Raw genomic sequence first — 17,900 nt, forward strand, 5'->3', positions numbered from 1 at the left:
TTCTCCAGCACCACAGCTCAAAGGTGTCAATTCTCCTTCTGTCCTCCCTAGTCATTGTCCAACTCTCTGATGCATAACAAGTGATTGCAAAAACCATGGCCTGTATCAGGCGCACCTTAGTCTCCAGAGAGACACCGTTGCTCTTGAGTACTTTAGAGAGGTCCCTAACAGCAGACTTTCCCATCGCAATACGTTTTTTGATTTCCTGGCTGCTGGTGCCAAGAGTGTTGACTGTGGAGCCGAGCTTCAAACTGAAGCTGTGAACAATCTCAATCTCCTCGTCATCCATCCTGACGCTGCCAGTTGGTCCAGTGGTGAGAATCTTAGTCTTCTTGACATTGAGCCTCAGTCCATACTGAAGGCTGCAGTCCTTGACCCTTCGCAGCAAGTGCATGAGGTCTTCCTCAGTTTCAGCAAGCAGGGTTGTGTCATCTGCATAACGCAGATTGTTGATAGATCATCCACCAATCCTAATGCCTGTTTCTGTGAGCTCTTGAGAGATCAAAGCTCGTTGCATGCCGTGTGGTAGTGGCGTGCTCTTCAGCAATGCTTGGCTCTCTCTTCAAACGCCAATCATAAATCTTCTTGGGGTTCTGTCACTTTAAAGATTGTATTGAGGTTTCCGTCCTGGTGGTTTAGAATTTGGCATTTCACGTCTTTTTCTTTTTAAAATACTGTATCTTTGGTGAAAGTGGCCTTGCTGGGTGTGAGGGAGTCAGTCCCGACGGATAGCCGCCCTGTGCAGCCGAGGTGAAGCCCTGCCTCGCGCGCCATCTGCACAGCTGTCATGTCCCGTGTTGGTCCTGCTCTGAGGGTCTTCCTCTTGTTTGCTGACTCTCTTTCAACCAGCATGATGTCTTTGTCCAGATACTGTTTCTTCCTGCTAACATGCTGAACGTATGTAAGACTCCGGCTTGTATCCTCCCTTCTAGGGAAGATGGCAGTTCCCATCTGCAGGAATGTGGCCCCTGGTGGTCTGGTTGCAGCCCTCCTTTTCCCCCTGGCTCAGGAGGGGCAGCCCTGGGTTTGGGTTTTCTCCTCCACGATGCTCCCCTTCACTCGCCTCTCACTTCCTTGCTGACCAGCACAGGACACAGGGCATAGGGCACATGCGGGGACCAGGGTGATGGGTTCATCCCCACAGCTCCTTCCTCTCCTGAGAACGACGTGCTCTGTCGTAGGACGAGCCTGGCCCTGTTAGCTCTGAGTACGCCCTTTAACCCCTCTGCAGAAACGGGCCAGGTGACACACCTAAGCAGACACTCTTTTTCCTTCCTTTCAGGCTGAGCAAGCGCAGAACACATGCGAATGTCATGTCTGCAAACAAGAAGCATCTGGCCTGACCGCCTCTGCAGCCGCTGTGGGCGCTCTGTCTCCTGGCCACCAGTTCCTGACCCCCGAGAAGCCCACACACCCTGCACTGCACCTGTACCCCCACATCCACGGACACGTGCCTCTGCACACCATCCCTCACCTACCCCGCCCTCTCATCCACCCCACCTTGTATGCCGCGCCCCCCTTCACGCACAGTAAGGTAAGTGGGGTGGGGAGCGCCTTCCACCCTCGCTCAGACCTCAGTGAAGCTGTGTGCTCCACGGGCTGTGTGCACCAGCATCTGCCTTTGACAGGCGGGTCTAAAAGCGGCCCTTGAAAATGAGTCCTGTTGAGTTGAAAACCAGTCACTAAACCTGTGGGCCGTTTCCCTCACACTTCTGTGTTCACGGTGGCCACAGTGCACAGCGTCTCCAGGGGTGCTGGTGGCAGTACCTGATGCTGGGCTCTCTGCCCCCGCCCACCTTTTCCACACTTTGGGCCTGATCCCAGTGACCAGGCTCTTTTACTAAATGTGGTGGGTGACGTTATTTGAGTTTACGGTGAAGAGTCTAACACTGGCTGGTTTCTACACACAAGATAAAATTACATCCATTCTAAGGATGAAAATGAAGGGTTTTTAGAAACATACCAGTGTGAGGGAGGAGCACTCCAAGCCCTCTTACGCTTTGGTTCTGGACTAAGCATCTGCTCATTTCTCCTTGAGTATAAAAGACAAATTCCACGCTGTAAACCTTTGCCCCAGCAGGACTGTGTGAATTGTCCACAGCGTGGGTGTGGGAAATGGCAGCGCATGGAGCTTCCCGATTGGCTGCCACCAGGACAGGGGGCCTGCTGGGAGCCAGCCAAGTGGGGTGAGGATCTGCGGTGGTCCCTTCTCGAGACCTATGTTAGAGGTGGGTTGGCTGTGCCACGCAGTGCTGAGATTGGCTCGTTTTTACACTGAAGACAGCTTTACTTCTTGAGCCTTTGTAGACTGCTGTACAATAAAGAGGGATTCTTTTCCCCCATAGTTTTGCTTCAAGATTAGCATTAAAGCAGAATTTCCTCCCAAATGTTGTTGATTGCCTTCGAGTTGAGCACAACTCATGGCGACCCTATTAACAAAAGGGCTGAAGCCCTTCTACAACTATTGACATTTTTCAAAGTTCATAGTTTCCACAGGCATGTTATTTACGAAGTGGCTGCTACTCCTGCTTCTAAACCTGTCATAGTATGTTATTGTTACATGCCATTGAGTTGCCTGCGATGTAGCTCTGAACTCTTCCCTGTCCTGAGTCAGTCTCACTTAACTCCGACACACCAACATCTATTGTCCCTTTTACTGTATCAATCCATCTCATCCATACTTACGGATTATTTATAACAGTAAATCTCAACTGGGCAAAGGAGGGAGAGTGTAGCACAGAGTAACAGGCTCTTTGAAGGTGCACACTCTCACCCCTCTAGAGATGCAGGCTTGTGTGGGAGCTCACTTACCTGTGGCATCTGTGCAGTCTCCACCCCAGACCTGGGCTTGTCTGTGAGGGAGGGGAAGGACAGTAGAGTCCTTTATGCCGAGAAATCAGTACCTCTTCTGATTTACACTCCCCTTGTATCAGATTGAGGGCTGCTAACGCTCACTATTTTTATGATGTCTATTAATAGAATAATCAAGGATGCTTTAGGCAGAGTATTAAATGATCCAGGAGGTATCAAAAGAAGATGGAAAGAATATACTGAGTCACTGTATCGAAAGGTATTGGCAGATACAGAAGAATTTAATGAAACAACATATGCGCAAGAGCCTATTGTGATAAAGGAAGAAGTTGAAGCTGCTTTGAAGGAAATAGGAAAAAATAAGGCCCCAGGAATAGATGGTATACCAGTTGACATATTTCAGCTAACAGGTGCTGTCCTGGACGTGCTCACCAAGTTGTGTCAAGAAATCTAGAGAAAAACCACTTGGCCAACTGACTAGAAGAGATCTATATTTTTTCCCATCCCAAAAAAGGTGACCCAACAGAGTGTGAAAACCATAGAACAATCTTACTGATTTCACATGCAAGCAAGATTTTACTGAAGATTATCCAAAAACGACTGGAACATCACATCAGCAGAGAACTGCTAGAAGTCCAGGCTGGGTTTAGAAGGGGTCATGGTACTAGGGATATTGTAACTGATGTTAGATAGATCTTAGCTGAAAGCAGAGAATAGCAGAAGAATGTCTATCTGTGTTTCATTGATTATGCAAAGGCATTTGACTGCGTGGATCATAACAAACTGTGGCTGACTCTGAGAAGAATGGGAATCCCAGAACATTTAATCGTGCTAATGTGAAACCTATACTTGGACCAAGAGGCAGTCGTCAGAACAGAGCAGGGCAACACTGCATGGTTCAAAATTGGGAAGGGTGTACGCCACGGATGCATCCTGTCTCCATACCTGTTCAACCTGTGTGTAGAGCAGATTATCCGAGAGGCTGGGCTCTATGAGGAGAAATGTGGCATCAGGATTGGAGGAAGACCTATCAACAATCTGCATTATGCAGATGACACAACCCTGCTTGCTGAAACTGAGGAGGACCTGAAGTACCTGCTGCAGAGGGTCAAGGACTGCAGCCTCCAATATGGATTGAGGCTCAATGTCAAGAAGACAAAGATTCTCACCACTGGACCGATTGACAGCATCAGGATGGATGGTGAAGAGATTGAGATTGTTCACAGCTTCAGTTTGCTTGGTTCCACAATCAACACTTGGCACCAGCAGCCAGGAAATTAAAAGACATATTGCGATGGGAAGTCTGCTGTTAGGGCCCTCTCTAAAGTATTTAAGAGCAGCGATGTGTCTCTGGAGACTAAGGTGTGTCTGGTACATTCCATAGTCTTTGCAATCACTTGCTATGCATCAGAGAGCTGGACAGTGACCAGGGAGGATAGAAGGAGAATTGATGCTTTTGAGCTTTGGTGTTCGAGAAGAGTGCTGAAGGTGCCATGGACTGCTAAGAAAACAAACAGATTCGTCCTGGAGAGGGTTCAACCGGGCTGCTCCTTGGAGGCAAGGATTCTGAGGCTTCTTCTGACATACTTTGGTCATGTTGTAAGGAGGGACAGTCCTTGGAGAGGGACATCATGCTTGGAAGGGTGGAGGGCAGGCACAGGAGGGGAAGACCCTCTGGGAGATGGATTGATTTGGTGACTGGGGTAATCGGGATGAGTGTGTCGTAGACAGTGAGATTGGCACAGGTCAGAGCAGAATTTAGAGCTGTTGTACATAGGGTCGCTATGTACATAGGGTCGCTATGTACATAGGTTCACAAGTGACTCAATGGCACATAACAATGACAAGTATTAATAGAACATTTTGTTGTGGTCCACACAGTCAAAAGCCTTTGTACACAGATAGGCATTCGTCTGGTTCTCCCTGCTTTCAGCCAAGATCCATCTAACATTAGCTGTAATATCCCTAGTACCACGACCTCTTCTAAACCCAGCCTGCACGTAGGGCAGTTCTCTGTTGATGTGCTGTTCCAGTCGTTTTTGGATAATTTTTTTTCTAAATTATTATTTTATTATTATTAATTTCAATGAAAATTTATAGAGACATTTGATTTCCATTCATTCATTGTTTCACTTTTCTCCCCTCCTGAGCCTCCCCTCTAGTACACTACCCTCTTGGAAAAGTAAAAGAAAAATTCTTTCATTGTTTTACAATCCCCCCCCTCCCGCCCGTCCACTCCATGATACAGCCTTTGATCTATACTTCCGCCATGAGAAAAATACCTAATCATATATCCCTTTTAAATAGTTTTCTCCCTCATCTGTTTCAATGCAGTATACATTATTGAATCCATCTTTCTCAGTCTCCGCTCAACCCTGATGTCAGTCCTGTTTTACAACAGTGGCACCATGCAGTATTTGTCCTTTTGTGACTGAGATATTTCACTCAGTATAATGTCCTGCAGGGTCACCCATTTTTAATATTGCTTGAGTTGCTTGTTTTTCAATGCAGTGTAGTATTCCATTGTGTGAATATACCACAGCTTCTCTACCCATTAGTTTGTTGATGGGCACTTAGGTTGTCCCAAGTCCTTGGTATTGTGAACAAAGCCGCAGTAAACATGGATGTGCATCATTTTTGGATAATCTTCAGCAGGATCTTGCTTGCATATGCTATTAATGATATTGTTTGATAGGTTACACAGTCTGTCAGATCACCTTTTTTGGAATGGGAACAAGTGCCTTCCAGTCAGTTGGTCAGATGGTTGTCCTCCAGAATTCTCGGCACAACTTGGTGAACACATCTAGGGAAGCATCTGTGTGTTGAAATATATCAGTTGATACGCTATCAAGTCCTGGGGCCTTGTTTTTTGCCAGTTCTTCCAGAGCATCTTAAACTTCTTCATCACTGTGGGTTCTTGCTCATGTGTTGTAATGGTGCTTTTGTGAAACCTGTACTTGGACTAGGAGGCAGTCATCAGAACAGAGCAAGGGAACACTGCCCGGTTCAAAATTGGGAAGGGTGTACGTCAGAGATGTGTCCTATCTCCATATTTTTTCAATCTATGTGCAGAATTATCCGGGAACCTGGGCTCTGTGAGGAGAAACATGGCATCAGGACTGGAGGAAGATCTATGAAAAATCCGTGTTATGTAGATGACACAATCCTGCTTGATGAAACTGAGGACAGCATGAAGCGCTTTCTGCAGAAGATCAAGGACAGCAGCCTTCAATATGCATTGAGGCTCGATAGCGAGAAAAAAAAGATTGTCACCACTGGGCCAGTTGGCAGCATCGTGATGGTGAAGAGATTGAGATTGTAAATAGCTGTAGTTTGCATGGCTCCACAATCAACACTGTTGGCACCAGCAGCTAGGAAGTAAAAAGACGTATTGTGTAGGGAAAGTCGGCTGTCAGAGACCTCTCCAGAGTACTGAAGAACAATGATGCAAATCTGGAGACTAATGTGTATCACCTGATAGAGGCCACAGTCTTTGCAATCCCTTGCTATGCATCAGAGAGCTGGACAATGGCTAGGGATGATAGGAGGATTGGTGCCTTTGAGCTATGGTGGTGCTAGAGAAGAGTATTGAATATACCCTGGACTGCTAAGAGAGTGAACAGTTTCATCCTGGAGAGGGTTAAACCAGGCTGCTCCTTGGAGGCAAGGATTCCGGAGCTTCATCTGACATACTTTGGACATGTTGCAAGGAGAGATCAGTTCTTGGAGAGGGACATCATGCTTGGGAGGGTGGAGGGACAGCACAGGAGAGGAAGACCCCTGATAAGATGAATTGATTCAGTGACGGGTAATGGGGGGTAGGTGTGTCAGAGACAGTAAGAGTGGCACAGGACAGAGCAGGGTTTAGGGCTGTGGTATATAGGGTCACTTTGAGTCTCAGGCACATAACAACCTCAACATTAGTAGAACAGTTGAAATAACCATTTTCAGGTCTATAATGAACTCCAGGTTACTTTATACAGTGTGCGTAGTGTGCACCTGGTTTCCTTTGGTTGAATGTACACTATTGGGAAGCCATCCTCACCGTATTCTTACTTGAAAAATACTTTTCTAATCAGGAGCTCTCCAGAGTACTGAAAAGCAACAGTATCAGTCTAGGAACTAAGGTGCGTCTGGTCCAGGACATGGTCTTTGCATTACTTGCTATGTATTAGAGAGCTGGACAGTGACTAAGGATTGTGGTGCAGGAGAAGTCTTGAACATACCATGGACTGCCAAGAAAACAAACAAGAAACCAAATTCTCCTTGGAGGCTAGGATTTTGAAGCTCCATCTCACATGCTTTGAACATGTGGCCAGGAGAGACCAGTCCTTGGAGAAAGAACATCATGCTTGGAAGGGTGGAGGGACAGCACAGGAGAGAGAGACCCTGGATGAGATGGATTGATAAGTAACTGGGCTCTGGGGGTCGGTGTGCCCTAGGTAACTTGACAGCACATAACAACAAAGTAAGAACGACCTTGAGTGAAAAGTATAGAATGTGCTGTGATACTTTTCTTCCCTGATGTATATTCTGGAATTAGTTTCCTAAAATTCTTTAAACCATTTGAACACAGTTTCTAGCGGCTGTTGGAACACTGTGGTGTCCTCAGAAATGGATTGTTCCACCTGACTTCTGTCCTTTTTGTTCAGGAAGTTGTGGGTAGTCTGCACACTGGCAGAAGACGGGAGGAGGCTCCTCCAGGCTGTGCTCTGAGCGGAACTCCTTCTCGTCGCTGGAAGCGCGGTGGCCTGGTCTGTAGGGCCCTGGCACCGCTGCCCCAGCAGCTTCACCTCTCACGTCCTGGATCCGCGTGTGGCTTCCCAGGGAAGACGGGCTGGCCGCTCCCATGGAGTTGACAGCCCCGCATCCCACCTAGCTGTTTGACACTTTAAAGTAGGAGATCAATGTAGTGGATGCCTGTGTAGAAAGGCACATACAGAGCTCAAAGCACATGGGATAGAGGTGAGAAAGACTGAAATTTATCCTTTGCAAACCTTATCTGGGCCTCCTTTATGTGAGCCGCCACCTTGAAAGGGCATATGTGTGTGGGTGGACCTGGAAAGGTCCATCTTTAAAGCCACCACACGTGAAACTGGCTGAGTAACGCCTCCTGGTAGCCACGCTGACCATCTGCGCATGCTCCCCACAGGACACAGCACGTCCAGGGGCTGTCCTCTTGAAAGAAGAGCTGCACAGTGCTCAGCTGTCCTGATTGTCCCTCAGAAGCCCGCCCAGAGAGGCCCTTCCTTTCCTCAGTGAGCACATGATCCTCTCCTTCTGAAACGCCATGATGTACTCGGCCCACGTGCAGGGCGTTTAAAGACAGTCTTCCTTGAGAAACGGCCTGCAGCACCTTGTCCTTTCATGTGTCACTGGAAAAAATAAAAAGCACCTTCTCTGGACCACTTCCACTTTCATATTAGTGATCATTTAAAATGCATTAGCTAGATGGCTTTTCAGTTTAAAAAGATGAGATTTGATTGGCAGGTACTGTGTGGATCTTGCGTGTTAATTTCTCTTACTTGAGTTTGTTTGACTTTGTTGAAAGGCTGTGGCTGTGTTTGAACTTCAGAGATGACATGCTGACAAGCTCTCAGGAGTTGGGAGGTAGACGCCCCTAGGACTTGTTAAAGGACCAGAGGGTCAGAGACGGGTCTTCAGCTCTATCAGGTGACAGTAGGTCGTTTGCTGGGAGGACGCCACCGGGAGACTCCGAGTAGACCCCTCAAGCGACGGCAGGCGGAGGTGGGTCTGGATGTGTGTCCAGCCCTTGGGTCCCTGGTCTGCCTGGGTCTGCAGCCCTCTCTGCATCCACGAGTCTACTCTGGTGAAGGCATGATTGTCTCCTCAAGACTGACACCATAGCAGTGGTGAGGTTCTTCATTTCTGCTTTGGCCAGCGTGGGCGCCACATTCGGAGGGAGCACCATGAAAAGTGTATTTTCAAGATATTTTCAAAACTCTGTTTTCAGTTGTGGTGGCATAGTGGTAAGGCGTTGCACTCCCAGCCTAAAGGTTTGCTGTTAGACTCCACCAGCAGCTCCACGGGAGAAAATGAAGCGTCTTCTTCTGTGCAGTTACTGCCCTTGAAACCCTGCTGAAGATCAGCTGTGGGTCAGGTCCAGCTTGATGGTGCACAACAACGGTGGTGATATTTAGGAAGCTCTGGTGGCCTTGTGGTAAGGAATTATGCAGCCAACCCAAAGGCACACGGTTCAAATCTTCCAGCAGCTCCAGGGAAGACAGACAGACAGACATCCTCCTCCTGTGCAGTTTACAGCCTCTGAAAATCGAATGGAGAGTTAACTGTGTGTCATACAGCCACATACCAACATCAGTGATAATTGTAATTGATATATTGAGATGCAGATTATTTAACAGTTGAATGTAGTTGCAGAAGAAACTGATTTAGTAAGAAAAGAAGCCCTGTGAGAGTAAACCTTTAGATAGTTGGAGAATTTTCAGCTACCTTTACTGTTTCTGGTTTAACCGCATTGGGTCTGAGACGTACATTGCCTGACTTGTTTTTAATTTGTTAAGTGTACCTTATTGCCTGGAATGCAAAAGTTGGGAACAGGAAGAAGAATCGGTAGCTGCAAAACACCGACTTGGTGACAGAAATAAGGCTGGAGGCAGAATAATAGACTCCTGTACAAGCCATGATTTGGTCATTCTAAATATTTATTATAAGAAACACTGGCAGCGACTACACTTGTGGACCTTGCTGGATGACTTATACAGGAATCAGATTGATTACATCTGTAGGAAAAATCGATGGAGAAGCTCAGTATCAGCTGTGAAAACTGGGCTTGGTGCTGCTTGTGGATCAGATCATCAACTACTCATATGCAAGTTCAAACTGAAGCTAAAGAAAATCAACTCAAATACGCAAGAACCAAAGTTGGACATCGAATCTATCCCTTCTGAATTAAAAAACCATCTCAGGAACAGGTTTGAGGCTTTGAATACTAATGAGCAAAGACCAGATGACCAGATGAGGTGATCAAGAGTATCATCTATGAAAAACCTAAAATGTCATTACGAAGACAGAGGAAGAAGAAAAGAACCAATTTGGATGTCAGGAGAGCCTCTGAATATTGCACTAGAGTGCTGAGAAGCCAAAGCAAAGGGAAGAAGTCAAAATGTTAAAGAGCTGGCCAGGAGATAGCAAAGGGCAGCTCAGGGAGACAAAGCAAAGCATTACACTGAAATGTGCAGAGAGCTGGAGTCAGAAAATCAAAGAGGCTGAACCCTCTCAGCATTTCTTAAGCTGAAGGAACTGAAGAACAAGTTGAAGCATTGAGTTGCAAGACTTAAGAATGCTATGGGCAGAATATTGAGTGATGCAAGAATTATCAAAAGAAGATGGAAGGAGCACACAGAGTCCTGGTACCAAAAATAATTGCCTGACACAGAAGAATTGCATGAAACAACATAAGAGGCTATGGCGATAAAAGAGGGAGTTCATCTGTTTGGAAGGAATTGGCAAAAAACAAGACCCCAGGAATCAAAAGCGTTCCAACTGACATATTTCAGCAAATAGATGATGCCTTGGATGTGCTCACCAGGCTGTGCCAAGAAATCTAGAGGCCGACTACCAGGCCAACTGACAGGAAGAGGTTCATATTCATGCCCAGTAAAAAAAAGTGATCTGACAAGATTGTGAACATTATAAAAAAAAATCATAAATATCACATGCAAACAAGGTCCTACTGAAGATTACCCAAACCAACTTGAACAGCACATCACCAGAGAACTGCCAGATGTGCAGGCTGGGCTTAGAAAAGACTGAGGCACTAGGGACATGATCGCCAATGTTAGATGGATCTTCCCTGAAAGCAGAGAGTCTCTATCATTGACTATGCAGAGGCATTTGACTGTGGATCAAAACAAGTTGTGGCTAACCTTGAGTGAAATGGAAATTCCAGAACACTTGATTTTGCTTATGTGAAACCTATATTTGGACCAGGAGACAGTCATCAGAACAGAGCAAGGGTCTGCCTGGTTCAACATCTGGAAAGGTGTATGCCAGGGATGCATCTTATCTCTGTATCTTTTCAGTCTGTATTTGGAACAGATCATCTGGGAGGCTGGGCTCTATAAAAAAAGAATGTGGCATCAGGATTGGAGGAGGACTTTTCAACAGCCTGTGTTATGTGGGTAACACAACCTTGCTAGCTGAAACTGAGGAGGGCCTGAGGCATTTGATGCAGAAGGTCAAGGACTGCAGCCTTCAGTATCGATTGAAGCTTAACATCAAGATAACACAGTTCTCACCACTGGGCCAATTGGCAACATCATGATAGACTGAGAAGAGATTGAGATTGTAAATCTTCAGCTTGCTTGGCTCCACAATCAGCACTCTTAGTACCTGCAGCCAGGAAACCGAAAGACAGAATTGCCTTGGGAAACTCTGCTGTCAGAGACCTGTCCAGAGAACTGAAGATCAACAGTGTCTGTCTAGAGACTAAAGTGTGCCTGATTCAGGCCATGGTCTTTGCAGTTACTTGCTACACATTGGAGAGTTGTACAGTGACTGGCAGAAGAATTGATGCCTTTGAGTTGTGGTGCTGGAATAGAGTATTGAACATGCCATGGACCAAGAGGAAACAAGTCCTGGAGAGAGTAAAGCCCAGCTGCTCCTTGGAGGCAAGGATTTTGAAGCTCTGTCTGACATACTTTGGCCATATTGCAAAGAGGAACCAGTCCTTGGGAAGGATATCATACTTGGAAGGGTGGAGGGACAGACCCTGGATGAGATTGACTGACTTGGTGACTAGGGTAATGGGGGTAGGTGTGTTGGAGACAATGGAATTGTCTCAAGATAGAGCAGAGTTCAGAGGTGTTGTACATGGGAACTTGACACAAGTGAGTGACTTGACAGCACATAACAGCAACCACCTCAAATGCTTCTGTCTTGGAGAGTGTTCCCTAGAGCTTGTGAAAACGTGCGTTCCTGTGATGTTCAGGGGAGTGCTCTGTGTATGTCTGTGAGCTTATGTTGACTGACAGTGTGGGCTGGTCACCAGGTTGTCAGTGACTTTGTCATTGCTAGCCAGATGTTGATGTGTCCAGCTGCAGTCCTGGGTGGAATCCTGGATTTCTCCCTCTCCCCTCTCACCTCTGGCTCACGCCTTTCTATGCTATTATTATTGGCTGCACACATGGTTCCGATTTTATGTCGCCAGAGACGTGACTCCTTTTCCGTTATTTGATGATCATCTTCATCCCTGGTAATTTTTCGTGCTTTGAAATTATTATAGCTCCTCTGATTTAGTTTAGATTCATGCTTGTGTGGCATATTTTATTCACCTTTAATCTACCCATATCTTTCTATGTAAAATAGGTTTCTCGTAGGCAGTATAGATTTGATTTTTTTCTGCTTATTGCCTTTCTTTTTTAATCTTTTTTCATCTTCTGTTCTGTGTGTGTTCTGTGTTTTTAGCTGAGCTTTTCTCTTACAGGTCTTTATGTGGTCACTAACACACATTGTCCTCAGGGCTGACGATGGCTTTTAGCACATTAGTTGAGCAGCTTGTGTGATTACATTTTATTTCCTCTCTTAGCTTATGAATTATACTTTAAAATTTTCCACAAGTTCTAGAGTTTACCTTATATATTTTTATTAAAAAATTATTGAAATTTTAACAAACATTTACTGAGAACTTGGATTTCTATTCATTAGTTGCAAACCTTATATATTTTAAAAGTCTAAATTCATCCTTAGATGGTGTTCCATTTCTCATACATGTTCCTTATGACAGAATATTTGCAGTTACTTTCTGTCGTTTCTTGTGGCTTTATTATTGTTTTCATTTATCCATTTGCCGTGGATTCTGGCTGAAAGCAGAGACCACTAGAAGAATGTCTATTTATTGCCTATGCAGAAGCATTTGACTGTGTGGATCATAGCACGTTGTGGCGACATTGAGAAGAATGGGAATCCAGAGCACTTTATTGTCCTCATGTGAATCCTATACCTGGATCAGGAAGCTTTTGTGAGAACTGAGCAAGGGAACACTACATGGTTTAAAATCAGGAAAGATGGGTGTCCGGGCTTTATCTTTTCTCTAGACCTACTTAATGTATATATGCTGAGCAGATTATTCCAGAAGCTGGACTCTGAAGAATGTAGCATCAGGATCGGCAAAGAGACTCCTCAAAAACCTGTGTTTTGCAGATGATACAAAATTGCTTCCTGCAGGTGAGGAGGACTTGAAGCACTTGTTGTGGAAGACTAGACACTGCACCCTTCAATATGGATTGCATCTCAGCATCAAGAAAATCAAAATCTTCACCACTGGACCACTAGGCAACATCATGATAGAGAAAGGATTGAGACTATCAGTGGCTTCATCCTACTTGGGTCCACAGGCAAACACTTGGTACCAGAAGTTAGGAGATCAGATTTAGTGCAGTGGGGAAACTGCAGTCAGGGACTTCTCCAGATTATTGAGGAAGTAATGAGGTTAGTTTGAGGACAAAGCGCGCCTAATTCAGGCCATAGTTTTAGGGTGTTTTGGTAGATCTACGACCTTTATTGTTTAGCTATTATTGAGGGGCTACTTGAGCAGGATGAAGCAGGGGGAAGGGGTGGCCCTGATGTGGCTTGGCTATGCTTCACAAGCTTGTAGGTGATGGAGAACTCACCCAGGTAGTGGCCATTCATCTCTGCCTGGATCCCCACCTAATTGTAGGTCTTGCCATTGGACACGTCCCCCATGCTGCCCACCATCTCGGGCAGGAAGTCCTGCAGATGAGTCTTCCTCACCTCCAGCTTTTCCATTGGGCCACCTCCTTCTTGGCCTTGTACAGCCGTTTCAGCAGCGAGTATTGCTTCCTGTGCAGGTCACAGGTCAGCCACCATCACTGTTGGGTGCTGTCAAGCTGCATCAGCTGCTCAAAGGTCGTGTCCAGCAGCTGGTCCAGGTTCATAGCGCAGTAGGTGAATTTGTGGAACTTGTGCCATCTTGTTTAGTCTTCATAAAAGCCCAGCCATGGACTTTTCATTTACTTGCTGTGCATCTGAGAGCTGGACAGTGAATAAGGATGACAGAAGAAGAATTGATGCCTTTGAACTGTGGTATTGGAGAAGAGTGCAGAATATCTGATGGATTGCCAAAGGAACAAACAGATATATCTTGGAGAAGGTGTAGCCAAAGTCTTTCTTGGAGGTGAAGATGATGAGGCTTCATCTCACATGCTCTGGACATGTTGCCAGGAGAGGTTATTCCTTGGAGATGGACATCATGCTTGGAAAGGTCGAGGAGCTGTAAAAGAGGAAGACCCTCAACCACATGGGCTGACACAGTGACTATGGCAGTGGGCTTGAGTGTGTCAGATGGTGAGGATGGCACAGGATAGAGCAGGTCTTAGATCAGTTGTTCGTAGGGTCACTTTGAATGGTACTTGACAGCACCAAACAACAATATCCTAATATATATTATTAATTCAAGCCTCAAGTTGCAATACTTAAGGATACTTTGGGCAGAATATTAAATGATCCAGGAAGCATCAAAGGAAGACAGAAGGAGTATACAGAGTTACTGTACCAAAAGGAATTGGCTGACACGCAAGAATGTCATAAAGCAACGTATGATCTAGAGGCAATGGTGATAAAGGGGAAGTTTAAAATGGATCGTAGCTGAAGGCAGAGATGACATGGTGAGTGTCTATCTGTTTTGTTGACTATGCAAAGGCATTTGACTGTGTAGATCACAGCAAACTATGGCTCATTCTGAGAAGAATGGGAATCCCAAAACACTTGATTGTGCTCATGCAAAATTTATACTTGGACCAGGAGGCAGTCATCAGAACAAAGCAAGGAAACAATACATGGTTAAATACCAGGAAGGGTGTGCACCTGGGATGTGTCCTATCTCCATACCTTTTCAATCTATATGCAGAACAGATCATCCAGGAGGCTGGACTCTAAGAGGAGGAATGTGGCATCAGGATTGGAGGAAGACTCATCAACAGCCTGCTTTATGCAGATGACACAACTCTGCTTGCTGAAACAGAGCTGGATCTGAAGAGCTTGCTACAGAAGATCAAGGACTGCAGCCTTCAATATGGATTGAAGCTCAACACCAGGAAGACAAAAGAGTTTCACCACTGGGCCGATGGGCAGCATCATGATAGATGATGAAGATATTGATAGTTTTAACAGCTTTAGTTTGCTCAGCTCCACAGTCAACACTCTTGGTACCAGCAGCCAAGAAATCAAAAGATGAATTGCATTAGGAAAGTTTATCAAGGACCTCTCTAGAGTACTGAAGAACAACGATGCCAGTCTGAAGAGTAAAGTGTTCCTGATCCAGGCCATAGCCTTCACAATTACTTGCTATGCATCAGAAAGCTGGTGTAATGACTAAGGATGATAGAAGAATTGATGCCTTTGAACTGTGGTGTTGGAGAAGAGTATTGAACATACCATGGCCTGCCAGGAGAACAAACAGGTTCGTCCTGCAGAGGGTGAAACCAGGCTTTTCTTTGGAGGCAAGGATTCTGAAGCTTCATCTCACATACTTTGGGCACATTGTAAGGAAGGACCAGTCTTTGGAGAGGGACATCATGCTTGGAGGGTCGGGGGACAGTGAAAGAGAAGTAGACCCCTTGATGAGATGGATTGACTCAGTGACTGGAGCAATGAGGTTAGGTGTGTCAGAGACAGTCAAGTTGGCACTGGATAGAGCAGGGTTTAGGGCTGTTGTACATAAGGTCTCTATGAGTTACAAGTGACTCGATGGCACATAACAACAGCATTCTTCTTAGTGTTCTCTGAGCTTCCTGCTCTGGGGTCTGTCATTAATTTTGGAGTGTTCTTGGCCATTCTGGAGTTTATTATTCAAAATGGGTTTCCAACCACTGATTTTTACTTTGCCACGTAGATGGGCAGGAATAGGCCGATAGGGCACGTTACCCTCTCGTAAGGGGATGGACGAGTCTCCCCACCCACAGGGAGATAGGCTGGTCTCACCATTAAATTGAGCAGATCCAGCAGCAGCAGAAACCTCACCTCCACTCGTCCTTCAGGACTAGAGCAACAGCCGTAGCCACCACAGCAGAGAACTGGAGATGATATGAGGTGGAGGAGACCTTGGGACTGCTACCCCCCACGGGCGGATCCAGAGCTGAGCGAAGAGCTTTTTCCCAAGTTTCTTGGACAGTCTGGGGTGGTGGGAGGGGGAGGCAATACTGGCAGGACTAAGAACTTTATAGCCTATGAGGCTCAATGCTGAGGTGCCTCTGAGCTCATTTCGGAAGCTGTTCTGACTGCATTCAGTTACTGACTTGGATTATACCTTTTGACTTCCCCAACATGCTGCTTTATGGTCTGTGAACTATAAGGTTGGATTTTGAACCAAGCAAAGCAGTCCTTGGAAAAGGACATCATGCTCGGAAGGCTGGAGGAACAGTGCAGGAGAGGAAAAGCCTGGATGAGATTGACTGATACAGTGATGGTGGCAGTGGGTGCAGGTGTGTCAGAGACAGCGAGATTGGCTCTTAATGGGGCTTGGTTCAGAGCTTTTGTTCATAGGGTCGCAGTGAGTCATAATTGGCTCGACGGCACATAACAGAACAACAAAGCAGTGAGGTTTGTGTCGAGTACTAGAGCTGCAGGAGCATGGGGACATGTCTGACTTCACAAGAATGGATTTTGTGGTGTTTATGTCATCGACAGGGACAGTTCCCCTTTGTGAAGTTTGTAAAGGTCAGATATAGCCGTCCCCGTGTGGCCCTTCCTCTTTATACAGTCATTATTACTTCAAACCTTTTTTCTGCTTTGTTCTTCTGGTATCTGTTATAATTGTACTTGTAGTATGTCTTGTGAAATTGTCAGGTTTCAATCTCGAGGGTGGGTATGTGTGTGAGAGACTTTCCTCCACCTCTTCCCACCTCTACCGCTCCTTTTTCTAGTTTCAGAAATTACCTGACCTGTGTTCTGTGTCTTCATGAGTTCCCCAAAGGCATTCTACGTTGCTCTTCGAGTGCTTTTGTTCACTAGCATTTCCTTCCAATTTTTAGGACTTTGACCTTCCTGTTTAAGTTACCTATTTCTTCTTGCACGCTGCCTTCTCTTCGTAAGTTAATCATGGTTACTTACATTTCCCACTTGGTAACTCCAATATCTGTGTCATTTCTGAGTCCGAATCTGATGCTGCTTTTCATATCATCAGCCTGTCTTTTTCTTACTTTTTAGCAGATCGTGTAATTTTTTTCTTGCAAATTAGGCACCTTGGATTGGGTGACTGGAACTGAGAGGTAAACAAACTTCCAGTGTGAGGACTTGTGTTAATATGGGTCGGGCCGGGTAGGACATTTTCTTTTGGGGCCAGGGGCTGCCTGTTTGCCTCTGGTTGGATTGTATCTTCTCTGAGTGTTTGTGTAAGATTTGCAGCTTTGCCAGCTGTAATTCACTGCTGTTACAACAGGCCTTTGCAGATGTTGGCTGGGACACTGGGCTCTCCTGTCTCCAGATTTCAGTGTCAGTTTGCTTTACAAGCTCAGTTCTCTGACAAGATCAAGAAAGCTTGCTGGTTTTCAGTTTGTTCAGTTTGTGGTTTGGGGTTTTTTTTGTTTGTTTTTTTAAATGTTTAGGAGCTTTTAATGCTTAGATTGAAAACTCAGCTGGATTCTTTGTCATGTTTTTTCTTATTTTAAGGATGAAACATCCCTCTGTAGAAACCATAACCACCCCCCAAGCAGATATAGGCACGCCCATGTTTATTGCAGCTTTGTTCACAATAGCAAAGAACTGGAAACAACCCAAGTGCCCAATCATACTATGTAGCATTGAAAAAGAAGGAACTCATGAAATACACAAAATGAGTGACCCTGGAGGACATTATGCTGAGTGAAGTATCTCAGTCACAAAAGGACAAATACTGCATAGGGCCACTGCTGTAAAACAGGACTGACATCAGGGTTGAGGGAAGACAAGAAGGGGAGAAATGATGTATATTTCATTGAAACAGATGAGGGAGAGAACTGTTTAAAGGGGACATATGATTGATATAATTGTCATGACAGGAGTTCAGAACGAAGGCTGCATAGTAGAGTGGACTTGGGGAGAGGGATTGTATA

General features: G+C 45.6%; 1 protein-coding gene across 1 annotated transcript in view; it reads left to right on the plus strand.

Moving 5' to 3' along the window:
- The window catches only part of FAM193A (family with sequence similarity 193, member A), a 103,338-nt gene that overhangs the window by 60,758 nt on the left and 24,680 nt on the right, over positions 1-17,900 (plus strand). Inside the window, exon 13 of the mRNA XM_006893610.1 lies at positions 1,283-1,534. Coding sequence (XP_006893672.1) covers positions 1,283-1,534 — 252 coding nt within the window. The remainder of the gene's footprint in view (positions 1-1,282; positions 1,535-17,900) is intronic.

Source organism: Elephantulus edwardii, unplaced genomic scaffold (genome assembly GCF_000299155.1).
Source record: "Elephantulus edwardii isolate Elephantulus edwardi_28Jun2011 unplaced genomic scaffold, EleEdw1.0 scaffold00129, whole genome shotgun sequence".
NCBI lineage: Eukaryota > Metazoa > Chordata > Mammalia > Macroscelidea > Macroscelididae > Elephantulus > Elephantulus edwardii.